The sequence below is a fragment of the Oryx dammah genome, unplaced genomic scaffold (assembly GCF_014754425.2).
Source record: "Oryx dammah isolate SB20612 unplaced genomic scaffold, SCBI_Odam_1.1 HiC_scaffold_3, whole genome shotgun sequence".
In the NCBI taxonomy this organism is placed as follows: Eukaryota; Metazoa; Chordata; class Mammalia; order Artiodactyla; family Bovidae; genus Oryx; species Oryx dammah.
This window is the reverse complement of record NW_024070187.1, coordinates 114,869,923-114,891,953: the sequence shown is the minus strand read 5'-3', so window position 1 is coordinate 114,891,953 and position 22,031 is coordinate 114,869,923. Positions and strand designations below refer to the sequence as shown.

The 22,031-nt window shown below is 57.5% G+C and overlaps 1 protein-coding gene across 3 annotated transcripts in view; it reads right to left on the bottom strand.

The window, feature by feature from the left end:
• Positions 1-15,030, bottom strand: part of ZFYVE28 (zinc finger FYVE-type containing 28) — a 54,903-nt gene extending 39,873 nt beyond the window's left edge. For 2 of the 3 annotated variants that reach the window (XM_040237681.1, XM_040237680.1), the window contains exons 1-6: positions 14,896-15,030; positions 6,553-6,690; positions 5,290-5,492; positions 4,097-4,186; positions 2,934-3,023; positions 50-151 (exon numbers count right to left, since the gene is read on the bottom strand). In XM_040237681.1, the coding sequence (XP_040093615.1) occupies positions 50-151; positions 2,934-3,023; positions 4,097-4,186; positions 5,290-5,492; positions 6,553-6,660 (593 nt within the window). In that variant the 5' untranslated portion in view covers positions 6,661-6,690; positions 14,896-15,030. The remainder of the gene's footprint in view (positions 1-49; positions 152-2,933; positions 3,024-4,096; positions 4,187-5,289; positions 5,493-6,552; positions 6,691-14,895) is intronic. The other variant, XM_040237682.1, reaches the window with a different exon arrangement.
• Between the last annotated feature and the right edge of the window lie 7,001 nt (positions 15,031-22,031).

Below are 22,031 nucleotides of genomic sequence, written 5' to 3'. Positions count from 1 at the left end.
TCAGTCGCAGCCCTGAGGGGCTCAGGGGCTCACACCGCCCTCCCCTCACCTGATTTTCCGCAGCAGCGTGTGGAAGGGCCGGAACAGCTCGGACATGTCCTCCACCTTGCGGTCCAGGTTCAGGGGTCCGTCCGCGTAGACCACGAGGCCGCTGCATCCGAGACACAAAGCCAGCCCGGCCTCAGCCCCATGGCCGGCCCAGACTCCTCCCACTTGCGATTCCCTCTGAGCTCGAATTGTAAATAAGTTAGCAAAAAGCAGTGAAGGTTACCCAGGTTTCACCCCTTTTCAAAGCAGGTCAGCCTGTGTTCGTTTGAGGGATCACGATAATCATAAAGCATGTCTGCACACTTCTCTGCTGCCATCAGATAGAGCAGCATCGAAGCTCGTTGTTAAATTTACCTCCTTCAGTGGAAACACTGGCATCCTAAGTTGCTTCAGTCGTGTTCAGACTCTGCAACCCTACAGACCACAGCCCACTGGGTTCCTCTGTCCATAGGATTCTCCAGGCCGTAATATGGGAGGGGGTTGCCATGCCCTCCTCCAGGGGATCTTCCTGACCCAGGGATCCAACCCGAGTCTCCCGCCTTGCAGGCAAACTCTTTACCGCTGAGGCACCAGGGAAGCCCAGAAACTCCGGATTTGTGCTCAAATATGACACAGATACAGGGTTGGTGAGAACTGGCCCAGCCTGCTCTCCCCCAGCCCAGGAGCCCTGACCCCAGGGCTGGGCCCTTGGCGGTGGGGAGGGGTCCTTCAGGGGCACTGCATAGACGGGGCGAGACTTTCCAGATGGCGGTGGTTCGATTAATGGTGTTTGGGGAACAATTTCCCAAGACAGAACCTTGACTTCGTGGGAAAATGTGTTGGTCACAGCACAAAAGCAGAGTGAAAACAGACAAAAAAAGGCGAGTTTGGGGAACCCAGGGTTAGTTGCTCTGTGGCATGTCGGGTCTTAATTCTCCTGCATTGAAAGGGGGATTCTTAACCTCTGGACTACCAGGGAAGTCCCAAGAGTATCATTTATAACCAATCCTTAAATTCTGGATAGGGCTACCCTGGTGGCTTAGTTGGTAAAGAATCCGCCTGCAATGCACGAGACCCAGGTTTGATCCCTGGGGTTGGGAAGATCCCCTGGAGAAGGGAATGGCAACCCACTGCAGCCTTCTTGCCTGGAGAATCCCATGGACAGGGGAGTCTGGCGGCTACAGTCCACGGGATCGCAAAGAGTCGGACACGACTGATTTAACACTTTCACACTTTAATTCTGGATACATACCTCCGTACCAAATTTTTATAAATTGAAAATAAAACTTCAGTGGGAAAGCTTCATAAATACGTGTTTTGTGTCCTGCTAGGTCAACACAATGAAATTCTGCAGGAATTCGCGTGCTGCCTCCTGCCAGGCACCAAGGACATTGGGTGACTAGCGGGGAAGACACTGCTCCGTGACACAGGCCAGTGGCGGGGACACAAAGGTGAGCCAGATCCCACTTAGGCGAAACATCCCGAATCGGAAAACCTACGGAGAGGTGGGAGGATGGGGATGGGGGTGGCGGCCGAGGGGTCGGTGATCTCTTTTCAGAGACGACGGTCACTGAAATCAGTGGTGATGGCTGTACGACCCAGAACCACGCGCTTCTGTTCAACACGCTCATTTTACCTTAGACGGGCAGGCTGCCTAAGGGCCTCCTTCGAGGTTTAGAGCAGGTTCCCTCTAAGACGGTGGGAGCTGATGAGTTTCCTGGGAGGGTCTGGTTTCCCGCAAGACCACCGTCGAGACCTCGCAGAGGGAAGGCAGCGAGGCCAGGAAAAGCGAGGTGCAGGCCACACCCCGAGCCCAAGGGAAGCCACAGGTGTGGGGGGGGGGCGGACGCCACACATCTCAAGGCAGCTGCTCAGGCTTCTCTGAAGCCCTGGGTGCCAGCCCCGCCCCCGCCCCCATCTTCCTGGGTCTTCATCGCCTGGGTCCTCCCTGTACTCCAGGGCACGTGGGACTCTTTGCTCCAGATCCCCACCAGTCCCGTACGTGGCACACCGTCTAGGCCCCTGTGGTCCAGTCTATGGACACCCCTATGTCCCAGAGGCCGGGCCCCGGGAACTGCTCAGCCCCCACCCCCGGCAGGTTCTCCCCGCAGCCTGTGCCTGGACCGGTCCTGGCCCACGTGTCCACCCCACTCTCCCTGGGCCAGTCCACTGACAGCCACACTTGCCAGCGGCCTCGGCTCCCAGTACCGCAGCTGCCCCCGGCCCCTCACCTGGTGGGAGGGCAGGCAGTCTCCATCTGGGTGTCCAGGTGTGGGTGTGCAACCGTGGACCAAGCCCAGAACACCTGAGCTCTGACCTTGGCTCCGAGTGCTTCGAGACGCCCAGCACAAGACCGCACGCCTCCGCATCCGAGTCCTTAGGCCTGAACCCACGTGCTGCCCTGCCGTCTCCGAGGCCGCAAGCCCGCAGGCCTGAACTAGAGCTCCCCAGCCCTCAGCGCTGTGCTCCCACCCCATCACCAGGACCCCTGCTCTTCAGCTCCCAGGCCCCACCTCCCAGCCACCCCGCGGATCGTCCAGACAAGCTCGTCACATCCTCTCCAGGGACCAGGGGCGCCTCGCCTCTCGTCCCTGCAAAGCTGGCTCCCACAGCCCCTGCTGGTGCCCTGTGCCTGAGCGCAGGGTGCTCCTCCCCGGGCTGGGAGTGCCCGTGGCTGACATGCTCACCTGTCCCCCCATCGAGGCTGGGGGTCCCTCCCACACCAGGGTGAGGGGGCACGCCTGGAACGTGTCTGCTGGGACAAGGGCAGGCCCGCCCGGTGACTGCTCCAGGGCAGGTGGACGGCCACCATCAGGGTACAAGCACCGCTCAGCACCACCCGGAGGGGCCTGGCACTCCTGGGTTTCTGCAAAATGACTGTCTGGGGCACCGTGAAGGACACTCACCACACGATGGCCAGCCGGGGGATGGTGAACATGAGGGCCGGCTCGTAGTCGTCAATCATGTCCTGGGTCAGGTATCCGAAGTCCAGGGCCCTGGCGGGGAGGAGACAGATGGGGGCTGGGAGGGCGGCCTCGCAGGCCTCACACGTGGACACGCGGAGGACGGCGGCTGGACGAGCCCGCTCCGAGAGGCCCGGCTCCCCCTTGGCCTCCCCTACCTTCCCACCTCCTGACCCACTGCTGGACAGAAGCGGGAGCACGAGAGAGGTGCCTGCCAAGGGGGGCTGGTGGGCACAGCTTGCCATCCAACACCCCAGAGTGAAGGTGCTGCAGGAACGCCGCCCTGAATCGGTAACAGTCGCTGAGAAGCAGCAACCGCTCTCCTGCATTCACCCACCTCCAGGGATACAGAGATGGCGTCCCTGCACGTGTGGGCAGGCACGCACCAGCGTGCTCAAAACCAAAGGTTTCCTGCCGTCTGACTGACTGCTGATTTGAAATATCTATCAACGCCTAAGAGTGAACAATCTGTCTCAAAAAATTAACAAACTCACGATGTGACATTGTTGTGCTTTAGTCGCGCAGTCGTGTCCGACTCTTTGGCACCCAGTGGACCGTAGCCCGCCAGGCTCCTCTGTCCATGGGATTCTCCAGGCGAGAATACTGGAGTGGGTTGCCATTCCCTTCTCCAATGACGTGATATTAGGCAAGTTCGAAACTTACCTGTCAGCGAAGCACTAGTCAGATATGAGGAATATTCCAGGTTCAATCTTAGTTTATTCATAAAGCCTGACTTCAGATCTGACCCCTGCCCCCGAACAAGGCATGCTTAGATTACCGATGAATCACCCCTGAAACCCAGCCCACAGGGGCTCCATCCTGGCCTGGCGGGGAGAGGAGTGGAGGACAGGAAGTGAGGAGCAGGAGGAGAAGGGTGAGGAGGTGAGCAGCCTGGCTCCTCAGGCTGAGCCTGGAGCCCCCCTGGCCCCTGCGAGCTTCACCTGCTGGACCGACCCGCCGGGCCCAGAGAAACGGGACTGTGGGGCTGGGGGCAGGCAGCCAGGGCTGGTGGATGCGGCACACGGACACGGCGCCCTTCCCGGGTGCAGCCGTCCCCCAGGTCTGGGTGGCGGGAGCACTGGGCCCCCGGGTCACAGGGGCCTCACCTCTCCACCGTCTCGCAGAAGAGCACGATGACCTCCTGCTGCACGTAGTACTCCCGGGGGGACTTCACGGGCACCATGGCCGACACGTAGCTGCGGGCAGAGGGACGGGGTGAGGGCCAGCCCCGGGCGCTCGGCCGTCTCCGAGCCCTGTAGGGCTTAACAGACAACCAAACGGGGTCCCTCCGACTGCAGCCCCCTGCCGCCTCTCAAGGGCTCACAACAGGGACACAGCATCACCGCTCCTGTTTTCAGCCGAAGCTCCTCCCTCCTTGGGCCGCACCCGGCCTGGAGCCGCCACTGCTCATTCTGAGAGGGTCCCCTGCCTCGAGGGAACGAGGCAGTGACCACATGCACCCAGGGCCAGCGAGGGCCCCCAGGCCCCGCAGAGCAGGACTCGCTGGTTCCCCAGGGGAGAACGTTTTTCCTTCCTCCTAAGTGACTAAGAAGCCTTTCTTGTCATAACAGCTCACTTGGGGAAATCTGGAGCAGACAGGGAGGTAGAAAGGTAGAAAGCTCATGGGTGGGCCCCGCTCCCTGGAGAACCATCTGGAACCTTGTGACTTCCTCCTCCGCCCACGCATCACAAGTCGGGCAGTTTCTGCTAACCCGCACCGCCTTCGACGGGCGTTGGGCTCCCTGCGGTGCGTCTCCCGCACCCCAAGCGTATCTGTGTCTGTTGACACCTTACAGCCCAGTCCCCACAGTCCCGGGCCCTCCAGAGCCCTTGGCGGTGGCGGGTGGGGGGAAGGGGGCCCTGCCCTGTCGTCTGCCCCTGGTGTGGGGGGAGAGCTGACTCGCTGAGCTGGAGGGGGCTCTCCGCACCGTGGAGCTGGGGGCCCAGCAGGACCCTAGCAGCCACCTCATCCCGGCTCGGGCGGTATCCCGGGTGGGAGCCCTAAGACGCACTGGGTGGGGAGGGGGCGGTGGATGACCTGCACCCACAGGACCGCCCGGGGGTCTTCACCGCTGGGGGGGGGCAGGGGCAGAGGTGGGAGCAGCACGTGGGGTGTCCCTGCGTCCTTCCGCCTGCCCTGGCCCCTCCCCTCGCCGTGCCCACCCCCACCCACCCCAGGGGTCCGCTCCACCCCCGACGGCCGCAACCAGCCGGGGAGGGCGCCTCCCTTCGCTGCAGACGGCCGGCTCTCCCACCAGCAGGCCGGGGCCGCGACCCCTCGCGGGCGGCCTCCAATCACCTCAGCTCGAACTCTGCGAACAGCACGTCGAAGTGCCGGAGCGCCTCCCGCATCTTCTCCGTGTAAGTGTTGAGGTCCCGCAGCGCCTGGTCGCGCAGGGCCCCGCGCACGTCCTCCAGGCTGCGGGTCAGCTCCTTGGCCAGCGGCCGCATGGCCATGCTCTCCAGCTCGCGGTTCATGATGATGGAGCCGGCAGCCAGGCACTGCGGGCGGCGGAGGGGTCAGGGCAGCCCGCCCGAGGAGCACGCACCACCCCGGGACCCTCCCCCGCCTCCCATCCATGAGCCCCTCCCCCGCCTCTCTGGGCACCGGCTCTCTCTTATTTCTCTTAGATGCACAGCAGTCACGGCCGTGATAACAAATCCCTTTGGGTTTGCGGCTCCACACGGGGCCCTCCTGGGCATGTGACCCCTGTCTCCCCGAACCGCCCCCGGCCCCACAGACACCCCGAAGACACCCCATTCTGGCTCTCCCCCAGGCCCACGGCCCAGGAGCTGTCCCCGGCCTCCCCGAGACCCCCACCTTTCTAAGATGCCGACACTTGGTGTCCACAAAGCTTCCCTGCTTCGCCTCACGGCCCCCACAGCTGCCCCCGCCCTTGGGACCCACTTTGCAGAGGTGAAAACTGAGGCTGGGGGAAGAGACAGCCTGCCTGGGGCCACCGCCACCATCTGGAGATGTCCCCACTGGGGACACCCCACCCAGCAGTTCGGAGGAGCCAGTGGGAGAGACTGAGGTGGGGGAGCAGGCGGGCCCGGGGCCGGCAGTGCGCAGGGACGTGGGGGCATGGGGGTCCTGGAGAGCTGGGGGGGGACGGCATGTGCCAGCGGCCTGAGAGAGGGGCCGGGGAGGGGCTCCCCCGGACACCGCTGCTCAGAGCGAGGCTGGTCCTGCCTGGGGTGGCGGGGAGCACCTCCCTCCAGAGCCTCAGGCGCCTCCTCGGGCGCTGAAGACCAAGATCTGAGGGGCCACGTGAGTGGTGGCGGCAGTGTGGGCTGGGGCAGCTCCCCCGGCCGGGCAGGAGTAAACAGCCCCTTGGGGGGCAGTGCTGTCTGAGTATTAGTGTTCCTGTAGCAGAGAACTATTTTCACATGCCTGGGGGCCTAAGAGCCTCACGGGAACCACATGTGAAACCTCACGTCTGTATTTGCGTGTGCAGCTTCAGGGGAGCAGGTTCAGCACCGTCCGCCGCCCGGGGGAGAGGAGACGCCCTGCACCTGTAGGTGTGCACGGGGGCCAGGCACGGAGGGACGGCTGGGCTACCTCGGCGCCGAACCACAGCTGGCCGGCCAGGTTGTCGTGGCGGATCTCCTCGGGGAACTTGGCACAGAAGTCCCGCGGGGCTCGGTCCTGGGGGATGCACGCGTCCATGATTTGGTTAATGATGTTCAGCACGTTGTCCTGGAACAGAAGCGAGAAGGGCACTAGGCCACGGCTCCAGCGGGCGGCGTAGCAGGACCGCTGGGCAGATCCGAGAAGCCAGCCCGGTGCGCTGCGGCAACGTGGCAGCACCCGGGGCCTGCTTGGCTCGCGCTGCAAGGAGCCCAGCCCTCCCAGAAGCACCCAGGGAGGACCACCTGCCTGCCTCCTCTTCCCCACGGCCAGGTATCTAGTGCGCCCGGCACAGGGCGGGGGGCACTTCCCACGTCAGTCCCCGTGTGATGGCCGAACCGCCCCCTGCAGACCCACCCTCGGCTCCCTGCAGCCTCGGCCACGGTGACAGCCCCACGTGTCTCTCTTAACGCCTGTGCACACATTTCTGAGGACAGAGGTGGAGAAATGGAATTCCTGGGTGGACAGATGGTGGGTAGGTTGCCCAATATGCTACTGGAGAAGAGTGGAGAAATAACTCCAGAAAGGATGAAGAGACGGAGCCAAAGAGAAAACAACACCCAGTTGGGGGTGTGACTGGTGATGGAAGTAAAGTCCGATGCTGTAAAGAGCAATATTGCATAGGAACCTGGAATGTCAGGGCCATGAATCAAGGCAGATTAGAAGTAATCAAGCAGGAGATGGAGAGAGTAAACATCTACATTTGAGGAATCAGTGAACTAAAATGGACTGGAATGGGTGAGTTTAACTCAGATGACTATTATATCTACTACTGTGGGCAGGAATCCCTCAGAAGAAATGGAGTAGCCATCATGGTCAACAAAAGAGTCCAGGACGCAGTACTTGGGTACAGTCTCAAAAACAAGAGTGATCTCTGTTCGTCTCCAAGGCAAACCATTCAATATCACAGTAATCCACGTCTATGCCCCAACCAGTAACACTGAAGAAGCTGAAGTTGAACGGTTCTATGAGGATCTACAAGATCTTCTAGAACTAACACCAAAAAAAGGTGTCCTTGTCATCACAGGGGGCTGGAGTGCAAAGGCAGGAAGTCAAGAGACACCTGGAGTAACAGGCAAGTCTGGCCTTGGAGTACAAAACGAAGCAGGGCAAAGGCTAACAGAGTTTTGCCAAGAACATGCACCGGTCATAGCAAACACCCTCTTCCAACAGCACAAGAGACGACTCTACACATGGACATCACCAGACGGTCAACACCGAAATCAGATTGACTATATTCTTCACAGGTGAAGATGGAGAAGCTCTATAGAGTCAGCAAAAACAAGACCGGGAGCTGATTGTGGCTCAGATCATGAGCTCCTTATTGCCAAATTCAGGCTTAAATTGAACAAAGTAGGGAAAACCACTAGACTGTTCAGGTACGACCTAAATCAAATCCCTTACGATTATGCAGTGGAAGTGAGAAATAGATTCAAGGGATTAGATCTAATAGAGTGCCTGAAGAACTATGGATGGAGATTTGTGACATCCTACAGGAAGCAGTGATCAAGACCATCCCCAAGAAAAAGAAATGAAAAGTACAAACTGGTTGTCTGAGGAGGCCTTACAAATAGCTGAGAAAAGAAGAGAGGCCAAAGGCAAAGGAAAAAAGATACACCCATCTGAATGCAGAGTTCCAAAGAATAGTAAGGAGAGATAAGAAAGCCTTCCTCGGTGATCAATACAAAGAAATAGAGGAAAACAATAGAAAGGGAAAGACTAGAGATAGGAACGGAGAAGGCAATGGCAACCCACTCCAGTACTCTTGCCTAGAAAATCCCATGGATGGAGGAGCCTGGAAGGCTGCAGTCCATGGGGTCGCTAAGAGTCGGACACGACTGAGCAACTTCACTTTCACTTTTCACCTTCATGTGTTGGAGAAGGAAATGGCAACCCACTCCAGCGCTCTTGCCTGGAGAATCCCTGGGACGGCAGCGCCTGGTGGGCTGCCGTCTATGGGTTCGCACAGAGTCGGACACAACTGAAGCGACTTAGCAGAGATAGGAAAGACTAGAATTTTCTCTTCAAGAAAATTAGAGATACCAAGGGAACATTTCATGCAAAAGTGAAAGTGAAAGTCACTCACTCATGTCTGACTCTTTGCAACCCGAATTCTCCAGGCCAGAACACTGGAGTGGGTAGCCTTTGCCTTCTCTGGAGGATCTTCCCAACCCAGGGATCGAACCCAGGTCTCCCTCACTGCAGGCGGATTCTTTACCAGCTGAGCCACAAGGGAAGCCCAAGAATACTGGAATGGGTAGCCTATCCCTTCTCCAGGGGATCTTCCCGACCCAGGAATCAAACCAGGGTCTCCTGCATTGCAGGCAGATTCTTTACCAACTGAGCTATCAGGGAAGCAGATGGGCTCAATAAAGGACAGAAATGGTCTGGACCTAACAGAAGCAGAAGATATTAAGAAGAGGTGGCAAGAATACACAGAAGAACTGTACAAAAAAGATCTTCATGACCCAGGTAACCACGATGGTGTGGTCACTCACCTCGAGCCAGACATCCTGGAATGCGAAGTCAAGTGGGCTTTAGGAAGCATCACTGCAAACAAAGCTAGTGAAGCTGATGGAATTCCAGCTGAGCTATTTCAAGTCCTAAAAGATGATGCTGTGAAAGTGCTGCACTCAATATGCCAGCAAATTTGGAAAACTCAGCTGTGGCCACAGGACTGGAAAATGTCAGTTTTCATTCCAATCCCAAAGAAAGGCAATGCCAAAGAATGTTCAATTGCACTCATCTCACACACTAGCAAAGTAATGCTCAAAATTCTCCAAGCGAGACTTCAACAGTACATGAACCATGAAATTTCACATGTTTGAGCTGGATTTAGAAAAGTCAGAGGAACCAGAGATCACAGTGCCAACATTCACTGGATCATAGAAAAAGCAAGAGAGTTCCAAAAAAACATCTACTTCTGCTTCATTGATTACGCCAAAGCCTTTGACTGTGTAGATCACAACAAACTGGAAAATTCTTAAAAGAGATGAGAATACCAGACCACCTGACCTGCCTCCTGAGAAATCTGTATGCAGGTCAAGAAGCAACAGTTAGAACCGGACATGGAACAATAGACTGGTTCCAAATTGGGAAAGGAGTACGTCAAGGCTATATACTGTCTCCTGCTTATTTAACTTATATGCAGAGTACATCATGAGAAACGCTGGGCTGGATGAAGCACAAGCTGGAATCAAGATTGCCAGGAGAAGTATCTATAACCTCAGATACACAGATGACACCACCCTTATGGCAGAAAGTGAAGAGGAACTAAAGAGCCTCTTGATAAAAGTGAAAGAGGAGAGTGAAAAAGTTGGCTTAAAACTCAACATTCAAAAAATGAAGATCACAGCATCTGGTCCCATCACTTTATGGCAAACAGATGGAGAAACAATGGAAACAGTGACAGACTTTACTTTTGGGGGCTCCAAAATCACTGCAGATGGTTACTGCAGCCATGAAATTAAAAGACGCTTACTCCTTGGAAGAAAAGTTATGACCAAACTAGATAGCATATTCAAAAGCAGAGACTTACTTTGTCAACAAAGGTCTGTCTAGTCAAAGCTATGGTTTTTCCAGTGGTCATGTATGGATGTGAGAGGTGGACTGTAAAGAAAGCTGAGCGCCGAAGAATTGATGCTTTTGAGCTGTGGTGCTGGAGAAGACTATTGAGAGTCCCTTGGACTGCAAGGAGATCCAACCAGTCCATCCTAAAGGAGACCAGTCCTGAATATTCATTGGAAGGACTGATGCTAAAGTTGATACTCCAATACTTTGGCCACCTGATGCGAAGAACAGACTCCTTGGAAAAGATCATGATTCTAGGAAAGATTGAGGGCAGGAGGAGAAGGGGACGACGGAGGATGAGATGGTTAGATGGCATCACTGACTCGATGGACATGAGTTTGAGCAAGCTCTGGGAGTTTGTGTGGACAGGGAAGCCTGGCCTGCTGCAGTCCACGGGGTTACAAAGAGTCGGACACAGTTGAGCGACTGAACTGAACTGGGTGGACAGACGCTCTTAGAGAGGCTCTTCAGCATCCACTCTCTGTGCTGCTTTGATTGACTTTCTCAGCCAGTGTCATCCTGGGCTTGATGGCAACATGTTCATTCGATGTCACTAAGGGTCACTAAGGGTTGACCTGTAAGCCCAGCCTCCTCAAACTCTAGCCTCCTACTGACTCTTAGGTGACATCCCGCTCTTTTCTGAAAATTCTCCGGTTCTGTGTCCGTGTACTGTTCAGTCAGTAGAATTCCGAGACTGTTGACCATCTCGTCTCGTGGCTTGTCAGGGGTGAGATGAGTGCACCCCATCCCAGGAGCTGGGAGCCGGGCGAGCGGAGGGGTGGGGAGTGTCCTTGGGACAGAGGCCGCAGGTGGCACGCCTCCTCCCTGCTCTCGTCCGTGGGCTTCCTCCCGTCCGCTGGGATTGTCTGTGTGTGTAATTCTGCACGCTGCTGTCGCTTACACAGATCCAGCTTGTGGTGGGGAGCCAGCGAACGCCCCATCCTTTCAGCTCCCTGCTCCCTCCTCTGCTGGATGCTTATGACGCTTCTAATTTTCCATGAATAACACAGTCACCACGTGGCGCCTGACGCTGCACTCCCGGCTGGTCCCTCAGAAGCCATGCTTAGAGGCAGCATGACAAAGCCGAGTGTGAGCTGCGTTTATGCTCCGATCCCGTTCAGCCAAATTGGTTTCCAGAGAGACGGCACTAACTGAGTCTCGCGCTGGGCAATTTTGTCTCAACAGGCCTCCCCAGCCCTGAGGCCCAGCTTTGTTTTCCTCAGGCAGTAGAGGTGAGCAGGAAGCACGGCTTTCTAATGCAAACAGGTGCCGCGCTAAACTCTGACGGAAATTACGCACCGTAAGAAGACTTGCACAAAACAAGAAAATAAAATCCAGCCATCACTGAGCTGTCTCACTGTCAGTCCTTTTTAAAGATTTTCTGGGTGGGCAGGTCCCTTTCTCACGATTGAACAAACCAACAAAAAACTAATGTCAAAACCAGCAGCAAGTGCCCGGGAAACACCAGAGGGTACTGCGGGCCAGGGAGCCAAGCCCTTGCCCAAAGTCGTGTGGCCTTTTAGTGGGGATGCTCCCCACTGCCCAGCCCAGGACAGGAGCTGCCTGAGGACGTCCCAGTAAACAGCCGCCGAGGGACCCAGGGACGCTGATGGGTCCCCAGAGCTAGAGCAGTGTCCCTCACGGGATATTTACTGGGACATCTGATTCCAGCCAAGATGGAGTAACAGGAATGAAAACCACCTCCTCAAACGATAATGATGGAAACAAGACAAGGACTCTCCAGACACTGGACGTCAGGCAGTGCGTGATCCCAGAGAGAAGAGAAGCAAAGGCGGTGGGAGCTGTGACTGCCCAGCTCACTGCCTGGAGGGAATTCTCGGGTCCTGGCACAGACAGAGGGGACCGGGTGGAACCCAGCAAACGCCCGGGTTGAAGAGACAGAACCGAGAGTCTGGGGAAGCCAAGGCCACCAGTATCCAGAGGACAGAGTAGCGGAGACGAGCGAGCTGCCCGGGGAGACAGTCGCGGGGAGGCCCCTCCCTGAGGGTCCAGGGGGCACAGGCCCCACAGCATAGAAATGCTCACAGATCACAGGGGATTGAGCAATACCAGGTGTACCCGATAGCAATTCTTCTTAGCCCCAGACCAAACAGAGCTCTGCAGCTGAGTGATGTCTTAAAAAAAGAAGAAAAAAAAAAGCAAGACCCAAAAGGATCAAACCATTTCCAAGCAACCAAACTGTATTACAAAATAAAGCTCCAAAAGCTTAACAGGAAAACAAAACTATCCAGCTACCAGCAAGGCAGAATTCCCAGTGCCAGGCATCCAATAGGAAAATGACCAGGCTTGTAAAGAATTAGGAACATGTGACCCCCAGGCCCCCCCGGGAAGCAGAACCAGGCTGGGCTGGTGCTGTCCTGCGGGCCCCGCACAGACGCCCCCGCCGAGGGCAGGGCACCTGGTGTGATGGCATCTGGGAAGCCTGAGGTGCCCCAGGCAAGGGGCCGAGCCCCTGCCCGCGGCTGAGAAAGCCGTGACCTCCGGGCACGTCAGGGGGGCGTCCATGTGCTCCGGGAACTGACGCACGGATGCTGGGAACATCAGGGGTGGGGGAAGAAGCCAGTGGGAAGAGCAAGCGCGTGCCTGCTCAGTCTGCGACCCGCTGGACTGCAGCCTGCCAGGCTCCTCTGTCCATAGGATTCTCCTGGCAAGAAGGCTGCAGTGGGCTGCCATTCCCTCCTGCAGGAGATCTGCCCAACCCAGGGATCGAACCCACATCTGCATTGGCAGATGGATTCCTCACCACCAAGCCACCTGGACGGGGACCAGCTAAATCTGGAGCTGGGAGGTCCCCCCAGGGTGACGGGGGTCTGAAATCAAGGCCACGCGGGGGCCCGGCAGGGCGTGCTGCCGCCAGCCCCTCCGCCAGGCCGGCACGTTTTATCTCACGTGTGTTGTGGTCACTCACGACACCTCCCTGTGCGCAGCCTCTGTCCAAACCCCTCCCTGACTGCAGACGCCCACCCCGTCCCCCCCGAGCCTGCCCGCCCCCCGTGCCATCATCCGCCTTCTGCAGAGGGGCACCTTTGCGGGTAAGTGCCATGGAACGAAGGAGGGAATGAACCAGCGGCATTGTGACAAACAGAACATGAGACCTCGATGAAAACTAGAAAGGGCAAAATGCCTGTCTCAGGAGACGTTAGAGATGAAAATCACTTCCCCTGTGACCAGCTGAGCTTCATAGGGATTCACTGCCGCAGGAGCCCCCGACAGCGAGAGGCGCCGCAGTAACGGGCCAGCTACACGTGACCACGCCAGGCCTCTGTGAAGGTGCGGCTCGCACAGGGAGGCTCACTTTGGCGGCTCTTCTAAGTCGTTTCCTCAGCGGGCAGCTGAGTACTGAGCCAGGGCCCAGGGGGCCTCAGCCACACTTGGGGCCATGCGGTTATGCAGAGAGGGGTCCTCCCAGCGGGCCTGACTGCCGTCCTCCGAGAGGCCCACGTGCGGGGCTGGTGTCCAGGAGCTGGGGTGTCGGGAGGGCCCCCAGCTCCCCCACGGATGGGGGCTCCCTGTGCCTGCGTGCTCTGTCTGTGCTCACACCCTCCTCCCTGGGGCTGGATTGAGTGTCTGCCCAGCAGAGGGGCCCGCAGGGCCAGCCCCCAGTAAGAACCCCGGCTCTGAGTCTGTGACAAGCTTCCCTGGGGACACGTGTCTCTGTGGGTCCGTGTGTGTCCTCGGGACGGGGTTCTGGAAGCTGGGGCCCGTCTCCCCTGGACCCCACCCCCTCCCCCACTGGACCTTCTCCCATTGCTGGTTCTGCTTCTCAGCTTCTCGCTGCGATGGATCGGAGCCGAGAGGACCAGTGTGCCCGGTCCTGTGCGTCCTCCTGCTGGAACCCGGGGTGCCCTTGGGGACTCCGACACAGAGGTCCTCAGGGAGCGTGAGACGTGGAAGGTTCTGGTGTTGCCATGTGAGTGTGAGGTGCTCTAGCCGATTTTTATGACTTTCTTCCACCTTTTTTAAGCTGCTTCGCCTGCCTCCAGTCCCAGGGCAGACCTCCCTCTCTGCTTTTCCTGCCAAGGCTCTGCGAGGCGCCCGTTGAGTTTCACCCACCTGGTCCGTCTGTGTAACATGCAGTGAGCAGGCCCAGGGGGGCTTGGGATCAAAGAGTCCCAGGAAGCAAGTCCCCCCCGTCAGGAGAGCAGGGCCAGGTGGGGAGGGGCAGAGAACGGCCTCCTGCCCGGCAGGGCTCAGCAAGCTGCAGGGAGTGTGGCCATCCTCCGCTGGGGAAGCAGGCTGTCCAGGGGCCAGCCAGGTGGGAGACCCTCATGGCCCTGGGCCCTGGCCCCTCCTGAGAGATGACAGAGGAGGGTGTGCTCTTCCCATAAGAACCGTGATGCTTGAAACCCTTGAGGACCCTACCCGCCTGTGATCTGGGACGCACGCCCAAGCCCCCACCTCCCCAAGTGGAGAGGCGTGGACTGGCGGGCTGAGCAGGCTCTGGAACTCTGGAATGGAAGTTGTCAGGCTGGTGAAGCCGTGCTTGCTGAGCCATAGGAAATTCCCAGCAGGGCGGCCTGGACTGTCCGTCAGTCTGGACTCTGCAGCGGGGAGGTCGCCACCCGCCAGCTCTGGGGCAGTCCCCCGAGGGCCCTCCGTCCCCCCCATTCCCCTGGAGGGGGCCCGTGAGCCCGGCCCTCCTCAGCAGCTCTGCCCACCCCCTCTGCTGTCCCCGCCCCTCACCTGGCAGGAGCGGAACTGGCTGACGAGCAGCGTGCAGCGCTGGGGGTCCTTCCGCCCGTCCAGGCTGTCCAGCTCGGCGGCCACCTGGCTCAGCTCCTCGTCCGCATGGTAGAACTGTGCCAGCAGCTGCGGGTCCGACCGCTGTGGGGAGAGCGGAGTGAGCGGACACCCAGGTGTGGCCCCTCACCTGATGGGCCCTGCGTCCCTGTGTGCGCATGTGTGGGGTGATCACAGACAAGGGGCTGGGGAGTGCTGGGGGCCGAGGACAGTGGGCTCACTTGGGAAGGAGCTTTACTCCGGACACTAAGCCGAGGCCATGAAGGCAGCGGCTGAACGGAGGGCCGGCTCCGCTGCCCAGCCCCGCCAGCGCCCCCAGCGCCCCCAGCCTGCAGCCCAGCTTCCTCGATGCCAGGAGGAGCGGGCCTTTGGCGGGGGACACCCTCCTCTCAGAGGCTCAGCTCTCACGGAACCCCCAGGGGGCCCTTCCAACCCTGGTCTCAATGCGCCTCCGTCTGGTCTGCGGGCCACCTGGTCCCCTGGCTGCCCCCGGCTCCAGCCCAGCGGCCACCGCGTGTGCTGCCCACACGCTCCCGGCCACCACAGGCCTCCATGTGGTCTTCCTCCGGCCTGGGGGCCGAGGGCGTGTCCCCTCGATCTGAGTGCAGGGTGAAGACACGCCCATGGGAAGGGGGATGGCACCCTCGAGCGTGTCTTTACACGAGGGCCGGAGAGCAGGTCAGCCCCTGCTCCCTCCTCTTTCAGCCTGGGAGTCAGCCCACCCGTGACTACGCCCTGCAGTCTGCGGAACACAGGGTAACTTGTTTTTGTGATTTCTCAGTTCTCTGCTTGGCTGATGGAGACTGAGTGGCCTGTTCCCAGGTGGATCTTCCTCCGAGCAGGGGTCTTGGTTATCAGGACCAGGGAGAGGCCCCCCACCCAGGGACTTTTCACAGGAGATTGGGGATTCACCCCCCCCCACCCCCTACCCAGCAAAGGTACCTGAGCACCCACTGCTGAGAATGCAGAGCAGGGGACACGCCTTGACCAGGGCAGGCCAGACCCCACCCTGCGGACCCCCGGCGTCCCTGACTCCCTGGTCCCTTCCGTGGGCTTGACTGACTTCCCCAGGATGCCCACCAGTGACCCCTCTGTGATGAGAGGGGAACAGGGCGGGGTCAGCGGCTGGCAGTGCATTTCTGCCCCCTTCCTGTTGTGCTGACTGGAAGGAGAGGGGCTGGAAGGCAGGCAGCTGCCCGGACGGCGCCCTCACACACGCTCCCCACCACCCTGGTCTCAAGCCTCCCAGGCCCACATCCGTCCATTATGGCCCATCTGGACCCACTTCCTATCCCGGGGCCTCCTCCTGGTTTCAGAAGCTGGGGGCAGGGAGGGACACCCTTGTCCTCTGACCCCCAGCCAGGGTTTGACCTGGCACCTTCAGGGCGTGGCAGACACCCACATAAGGGAGAAGAGAGGAGGGAGCTGGGGAGAGCCACCTGCCCAGGGAAAGGCAGGGGAGAAAATGGCGACAGGGGACTGGGGACCCCGTGACTTGGGTGGGCCAAACACCTCCGTGACCATGAGCAACAAACATCCTCCGAACCCGGCCTCCCCTCTCCCTGGGGACCCGGCCTGGCCGGAGCGGCACCTGTCGCCTGGGAGTGGAAGCACCGAGATGAGCCCTTTGGCCTCACCGCGCTTTCCTTCCAGTACAGCAAAGACCTCGAGACCAGAGTTACGAGTGTGTTGACCATCACCAAAAATAGAGAGGTGTACAACACACGTGCACACATGCGCACATTGAAGAAATCAGAGAAGTCAGAAAAAAATTTTTTTAAGCTAGCAATTATCTTTATTTTGTTGAAACACAGAAGGCCTGTGTGATTTTAAAATTTTAGTTATATTCCGAGATAGCTTTCTGGCCCCCTCAGAAGGGATGATTTCCAGCAAAGAATCAAAATTCCCCTCCGTGGACGTCCCCGGCAGCCCACTGGTTAGGACTCCATGCTTCCAGCGCAGGGGCACGCATTTGATCCCTGGTCAGGGAACTGAGATCCCGCAGGCCACAACACGCAGCCAGAACTGAAAAGATGGAAAGAGTTCCTGGGGGGCTCGGGTTGCCGAGGTGCGGCGGGAGAATCTTGCCGATGCCACCGGGAGACCCAAACGCTGTGAAGACAAAACTTCTGGGCAGGGGTCCAGGAAATGAATGAACACAACTTCGGCAATTCAATTTGTGCTGATCAACAGGATCTAAAAGAACGTTTTGGTGCCATATTTCCATTTCTAAGTATGCAGAGAACAAAGCAAACACAGCGATCTCTAGCCCGGCTCATCACTCAGACCTAAATCGGTCCAGCAGGGCAGGGTCACCCTCAGGCCAGCTTGGCAGGACAGACATTCTGCTCTCTCTGACTTGGGTCAGCCATTCAACAACATTTAACATTAAATTTTAAATGAGACTTTCAAATGTCCCTGAGTAAAATGTCCACGGCAAAGAGAATCAATTGATACGAACAGGAAGAAGTACTCACCCTACCTGGCAATTAAAACCATGAGAGGATGAAATAGAGTCCGATAAGGATGTCTTTTTGGGACACAATGTCAATATTTTCTCAAAATAAATTCATAGCAGTGACAGCTTCCACTGCTACAGGACAAAAATAAAATTCACGAAGATAGCACTTAGGCAGTTAGATGAGTAGTGAATCAGCAGCCTCCGAGAAGGCACGAGAAAACACACAGAACCACAGCAGTGACTGAGCAAGTCCGAAGCACCAAGGTTGACAGTTCAGAACCGATTCTGTAAAGCCGATGGGATTATCCGTCATTCAAACAGCTGTTCTGTGATGCAGGCTGGGGATGCGGGTTGCGGGCGTGGACGCCTGGGTGTGTGTGAGCTGCGGCCCTGCCCTCAAGTGCCCATCTGAGCCAGGCGTGGGACGATGCTGGAGGGACCCAAGCTTCGTGAGGCTGGCCAGCTGGGCCGGGGCAGAACGTGGCCTGAACCGTGAGCGCCTCCAGCCCCGGGCAGACCGCCGGCTGTGTCCCGGTAGGTGCCACCAGACCCTCGGTGAGGTGGCCCGAAACTGACCCAGATGAAGAAAACTAATGGCCAGGGTCACATCGGTGGGCCCAGCAGAGCCGGTGGTCAGCCCAGGTCTCACTCTAAGGACACTCAGGGGTCTGCGTGGGAAAGACGGACCAGGACCGGGTCCATGACTCTCACTTCCCAAGTAGGAAGCAAACGCTGCAGCGGGAAAACCTCAGAAGGGTGCCTGGCCACTGCAGCACGGCAGCGCGGCCTCAGCCAAGCTCCAGGAAGGGGAGAAGAGGAGGAGGCAGATGGCAGGACAGGTGGGCAGGACAGATGGCAGGACAGCAGTGTGGCCAGGTCAGAAAGGACCAGCCCCCTTGCGCCCCCAGTGCAAGCCCGGCGATGGAGAGCAGCCAGCCCTCATCCCCCGCCCGCCCCCCAGCAACTGCCCCAGGACAGGAGCTGGGCTCCGAACCCTCATTCCCAAGACCACACCCCATGCGACCCCCACCACCCTCACGCTGGGCAGAGGAGAGCCTTCCAGATCTCAGTGGCTCCCTAGGTGGGCTGCAGCTGGACAGGCGACAGGCAGCTCAGGGGTGAGAGCTGGTGGGGCCAGCCCAGGCCTGGGCCTCTCCTGGACAAGCCCCACAACAAAGCCTTATACGCTGCTCTGCCAAGCCCAAACACAAGAGCGTAGCTGAGAAAGCGGAGAAGAGCCTCGGGTCGTGAAGAGAGTCTAGCTGCTCCCTGAGCGGGGCCTCCTGCAGCCCGCTGGCCCTCAGGCCCTGGGCTCAGGGGAAGCTGCCCAGGCCACACAAGACTGTCAGGGAAAGCCGCTGACCATGGGTACCTGGGGTCAGGTCACCGCCACTACAGCCCGGCCTGCTGCAGTCCACGGGTCACAGACCGGGACACGACCGAGCGCCTGAACAAGAGAACCTTCCTCCGCAGAGCCGACCACCGACGGCCCTGCGGCAAGGCCAGGCCTCTGCGGCCCCTAGACGGTCTGGTGAACGCGTGCCCTGAAAGCTTTCGATTCCCAGACCAGTTTAGACACCCAGTGAGTCACTTCCCCGTCCCTGCTCTCTCTCCAGGCAGTGTTACCCCCGGCCGAAAGCCGCAGCCGGCTCGGAGGGGCAGTGGCCCTGCCGTGGGTCACTCTGGAGGGCAGCCCGCCTCAGAAGAATACCCGCAGAGGGTCCCTGCCCGTGCGGCACAGCAAGGGCCCCTGGATAACGCCTACCCCCACCACGGGAGGACTGGCTCCAGAGAAGCAGGCCCTGGAGGAAGCTGGTCTAGTCCCGCCAGGGTGAGGTGGCCCCGTTGGGCTGGACACCCTCCTTCCAGGGGACAGCTGGGTTCGGGGCCCTGCGACACCCCAGGCGCCCACCTGGGCCTTGGTTGCGGCACGTGCAGACACAAGGCCTGGAGATGGCTGAGCATCTCGAGGACGGTTTTCAGAAGGAGAATGCGTTCTCAGATAAAACTCCCAATCGGGTGTTGTATATACATACAGACAACAGGCCGAGAGCACTGGTTGCAGGAAATTTAACCGCAGCCGCTGCAGTGGGTCATAAAGAAGCTCTTCCATAACCATAGAAGAAAGGAGCCCAGGATGGCAACCGCCCTGCAGGGCGGAGGAGGGTCACCAATGGGAACAAACGGCGTCTGACAGCTGGGCTTTCAAAGTGCAGGAGAGCTCGCCTTTGAATTTCAATAGGTTTCAGGTTCTTTAAAAAGCATTTTATTTTTAAAACTTATTACCTAGTGAACTTGTTAGCATGCCAATCAAGTCTGTTCCCTCTCTTCTGACAGCCAGGGGACACTGTCTCAGAAGCCTTGGGCCTTCAGGGCGACACGGGGCCGTGCCCTGCTGCCGGGAAAAGCCCTACCTGGTTGACAGCAACCCGGGAAACAGCTGCGGAGAGGCTGCGGTCTTCTCAGCTTCTAGGACGGATGGAAATCCACTCGTGGGAAATGGGAATTTAAACTGCTTATTGCGAATTATTTGTCTCCTTCAAAAAGGACTTGAGATGACTTAATTATAATGCACGTGAATTGAACCTATTTGTTTAATCAGAGGAGCAATCAGAAGTCCGGAACAGGGATCCCAGGTTCTGGGCCATGTGGATTACCGCAGGTGGTTACCCTGATCTCAGGATTGCCGGGCCAGGCCGGAGCCCTCCCCGGGCACATCTCCCCATCCTGGGCACGTCCCCCCACCAGGCTGGGTCAAGTGGACTGGGAGAGGCCCTTCCTGCCTGGGTCCCAGGAACACGCTGCTTGGAGAGGTACATGGAATCCCCAGAGAGGGCTCCATGGGAGCACCTAAGAGATAGGACGTCAGTGGAAGCCAGCACTGAGGGGGCCCCTGGTGAACCGGGGCGGGGGGAGTGCACTGCTCCAGACCACCCCCTGAAGGACACAGGACCTGGGAACCCAGGGTGGCTGCTGTGTCCCAGCACAGACCCTCTGACCACGCCTCACCCGGGCTGCTTGGGTGACGCGGCTCTGGGAGGGTCTGTGGACAGGCAGCTCCAGCAGGGTGGGGGACGAGCCCTGCCACCCCTTCTCCAGAGAGGATGATTTGGGCTTCTAGAAACAGTTTTATTGAGACATGACTCACCTCCCATAACATCCACCTGATCAAGGTATGCAATGCCGGGGTTTAGTATCTTCACAGAGCACCCACCATCACCAGGAACTAACGGTAGACTCTTTTCATCGCCCCCAGAGAGGCCTCGCCCCCGTTCCTAGCCGTCCCTCCTAACCCACCATGGCTGTGGAGGTGCCTGTTCTGGGCACTTAACTGACGGCAACCGTGCAAGCTGCGATCTTTCATGCCTGGTTTCTGTCGCTCAGCATGTCTGCAAGTTTCCTCTATGAGGCAGCATGCGTCAGCACTTCACTCCTGTTCAAAAGTGAAGTCGCTCAGTCGTGTCCGACTCTTTGCGACCCCATGGTCTGTAGCCTTCCAGGCTCCTCTGTCCATGGGATTTTCCAGGCAATATACTGGAGTGGATTGCCATTTCCTTCTCCAGGGGATCTTCCCAACCCAGGGATTGAACCCGGGTCTCTCGCACTGTAGACAGACGCTTTACCATCTGAGCCACCAGGGAAGCCCATTCAGGCTGAATAATATTCCACCAGGTGGATGGACCACATTTTGTTAATCCATTTGTCAGGCGATGGACGTCTGGGTAGTTTCTGCCTTGGCCAGTATGAAGAATGCTGCTACAAACAGTTTTTTATGTGGCTATGTTTTCAGCTCTTTTGGGAATAAACCAAAGTGGAATTCCATACAGTGCCAGTCATACAGAGACTATGTTAGACTTTTTGAAAATCTGATTATTTGGCTGTACCATTTAACAAAGATGTAAGAACAAAGTTGCCCTATAGAGTTAGCATACAGAAGCCTATTGCGTTGCTACACACTAACAAGGAACTACCAGAAAGAAACTAAGAAAGCAATCCCATTTACAGTCTCATCAAAAATAATAAAATACCTAGGCATAAATTTAACCAAGGAGGTAAAAGATCTGTACTCAGAAATCTGTAAGACACTAGTGAAAGAAACTGAGGATAACACAAACAGATGGAAAGGTATGCCATGTTCATAGATTGAAAGAATTAATATTGTAAAAATGACCATACTACCCAAGGTAATCTACAGATTCAATACAATCTCTATCAAAATATCAACTGTATTTTTCACAGAACTACAACAAATGATTCTAAAATTTGTATAGAAACACAAAGACCTTGAATAACAAAACCATCTTGAGAAAGAAGGAAAAAAAAATTAGAAGTGTCATGCAACCTAATTTCAAACTATACTGCACAGTTATACTAATCAAAACAGCATTGTCCTGGCACAAAACAGACACACAGATCAATGGAACATACTAGAGAACCCAGAAAGGAACCCATACTTATATGGGCAATTAATCTATGATAAGGGAGGCAAGACAGCCTCTTCAGTAAACGGAGTTGGGAGAACTCGATAGCCGCTTGCAGAAGAACCTCCCCGCGCTCTCATACTGCCTGCTGCGACAGATTCCAAAGAACCGCCCCGCGCTCTCATACCACCCTCAGA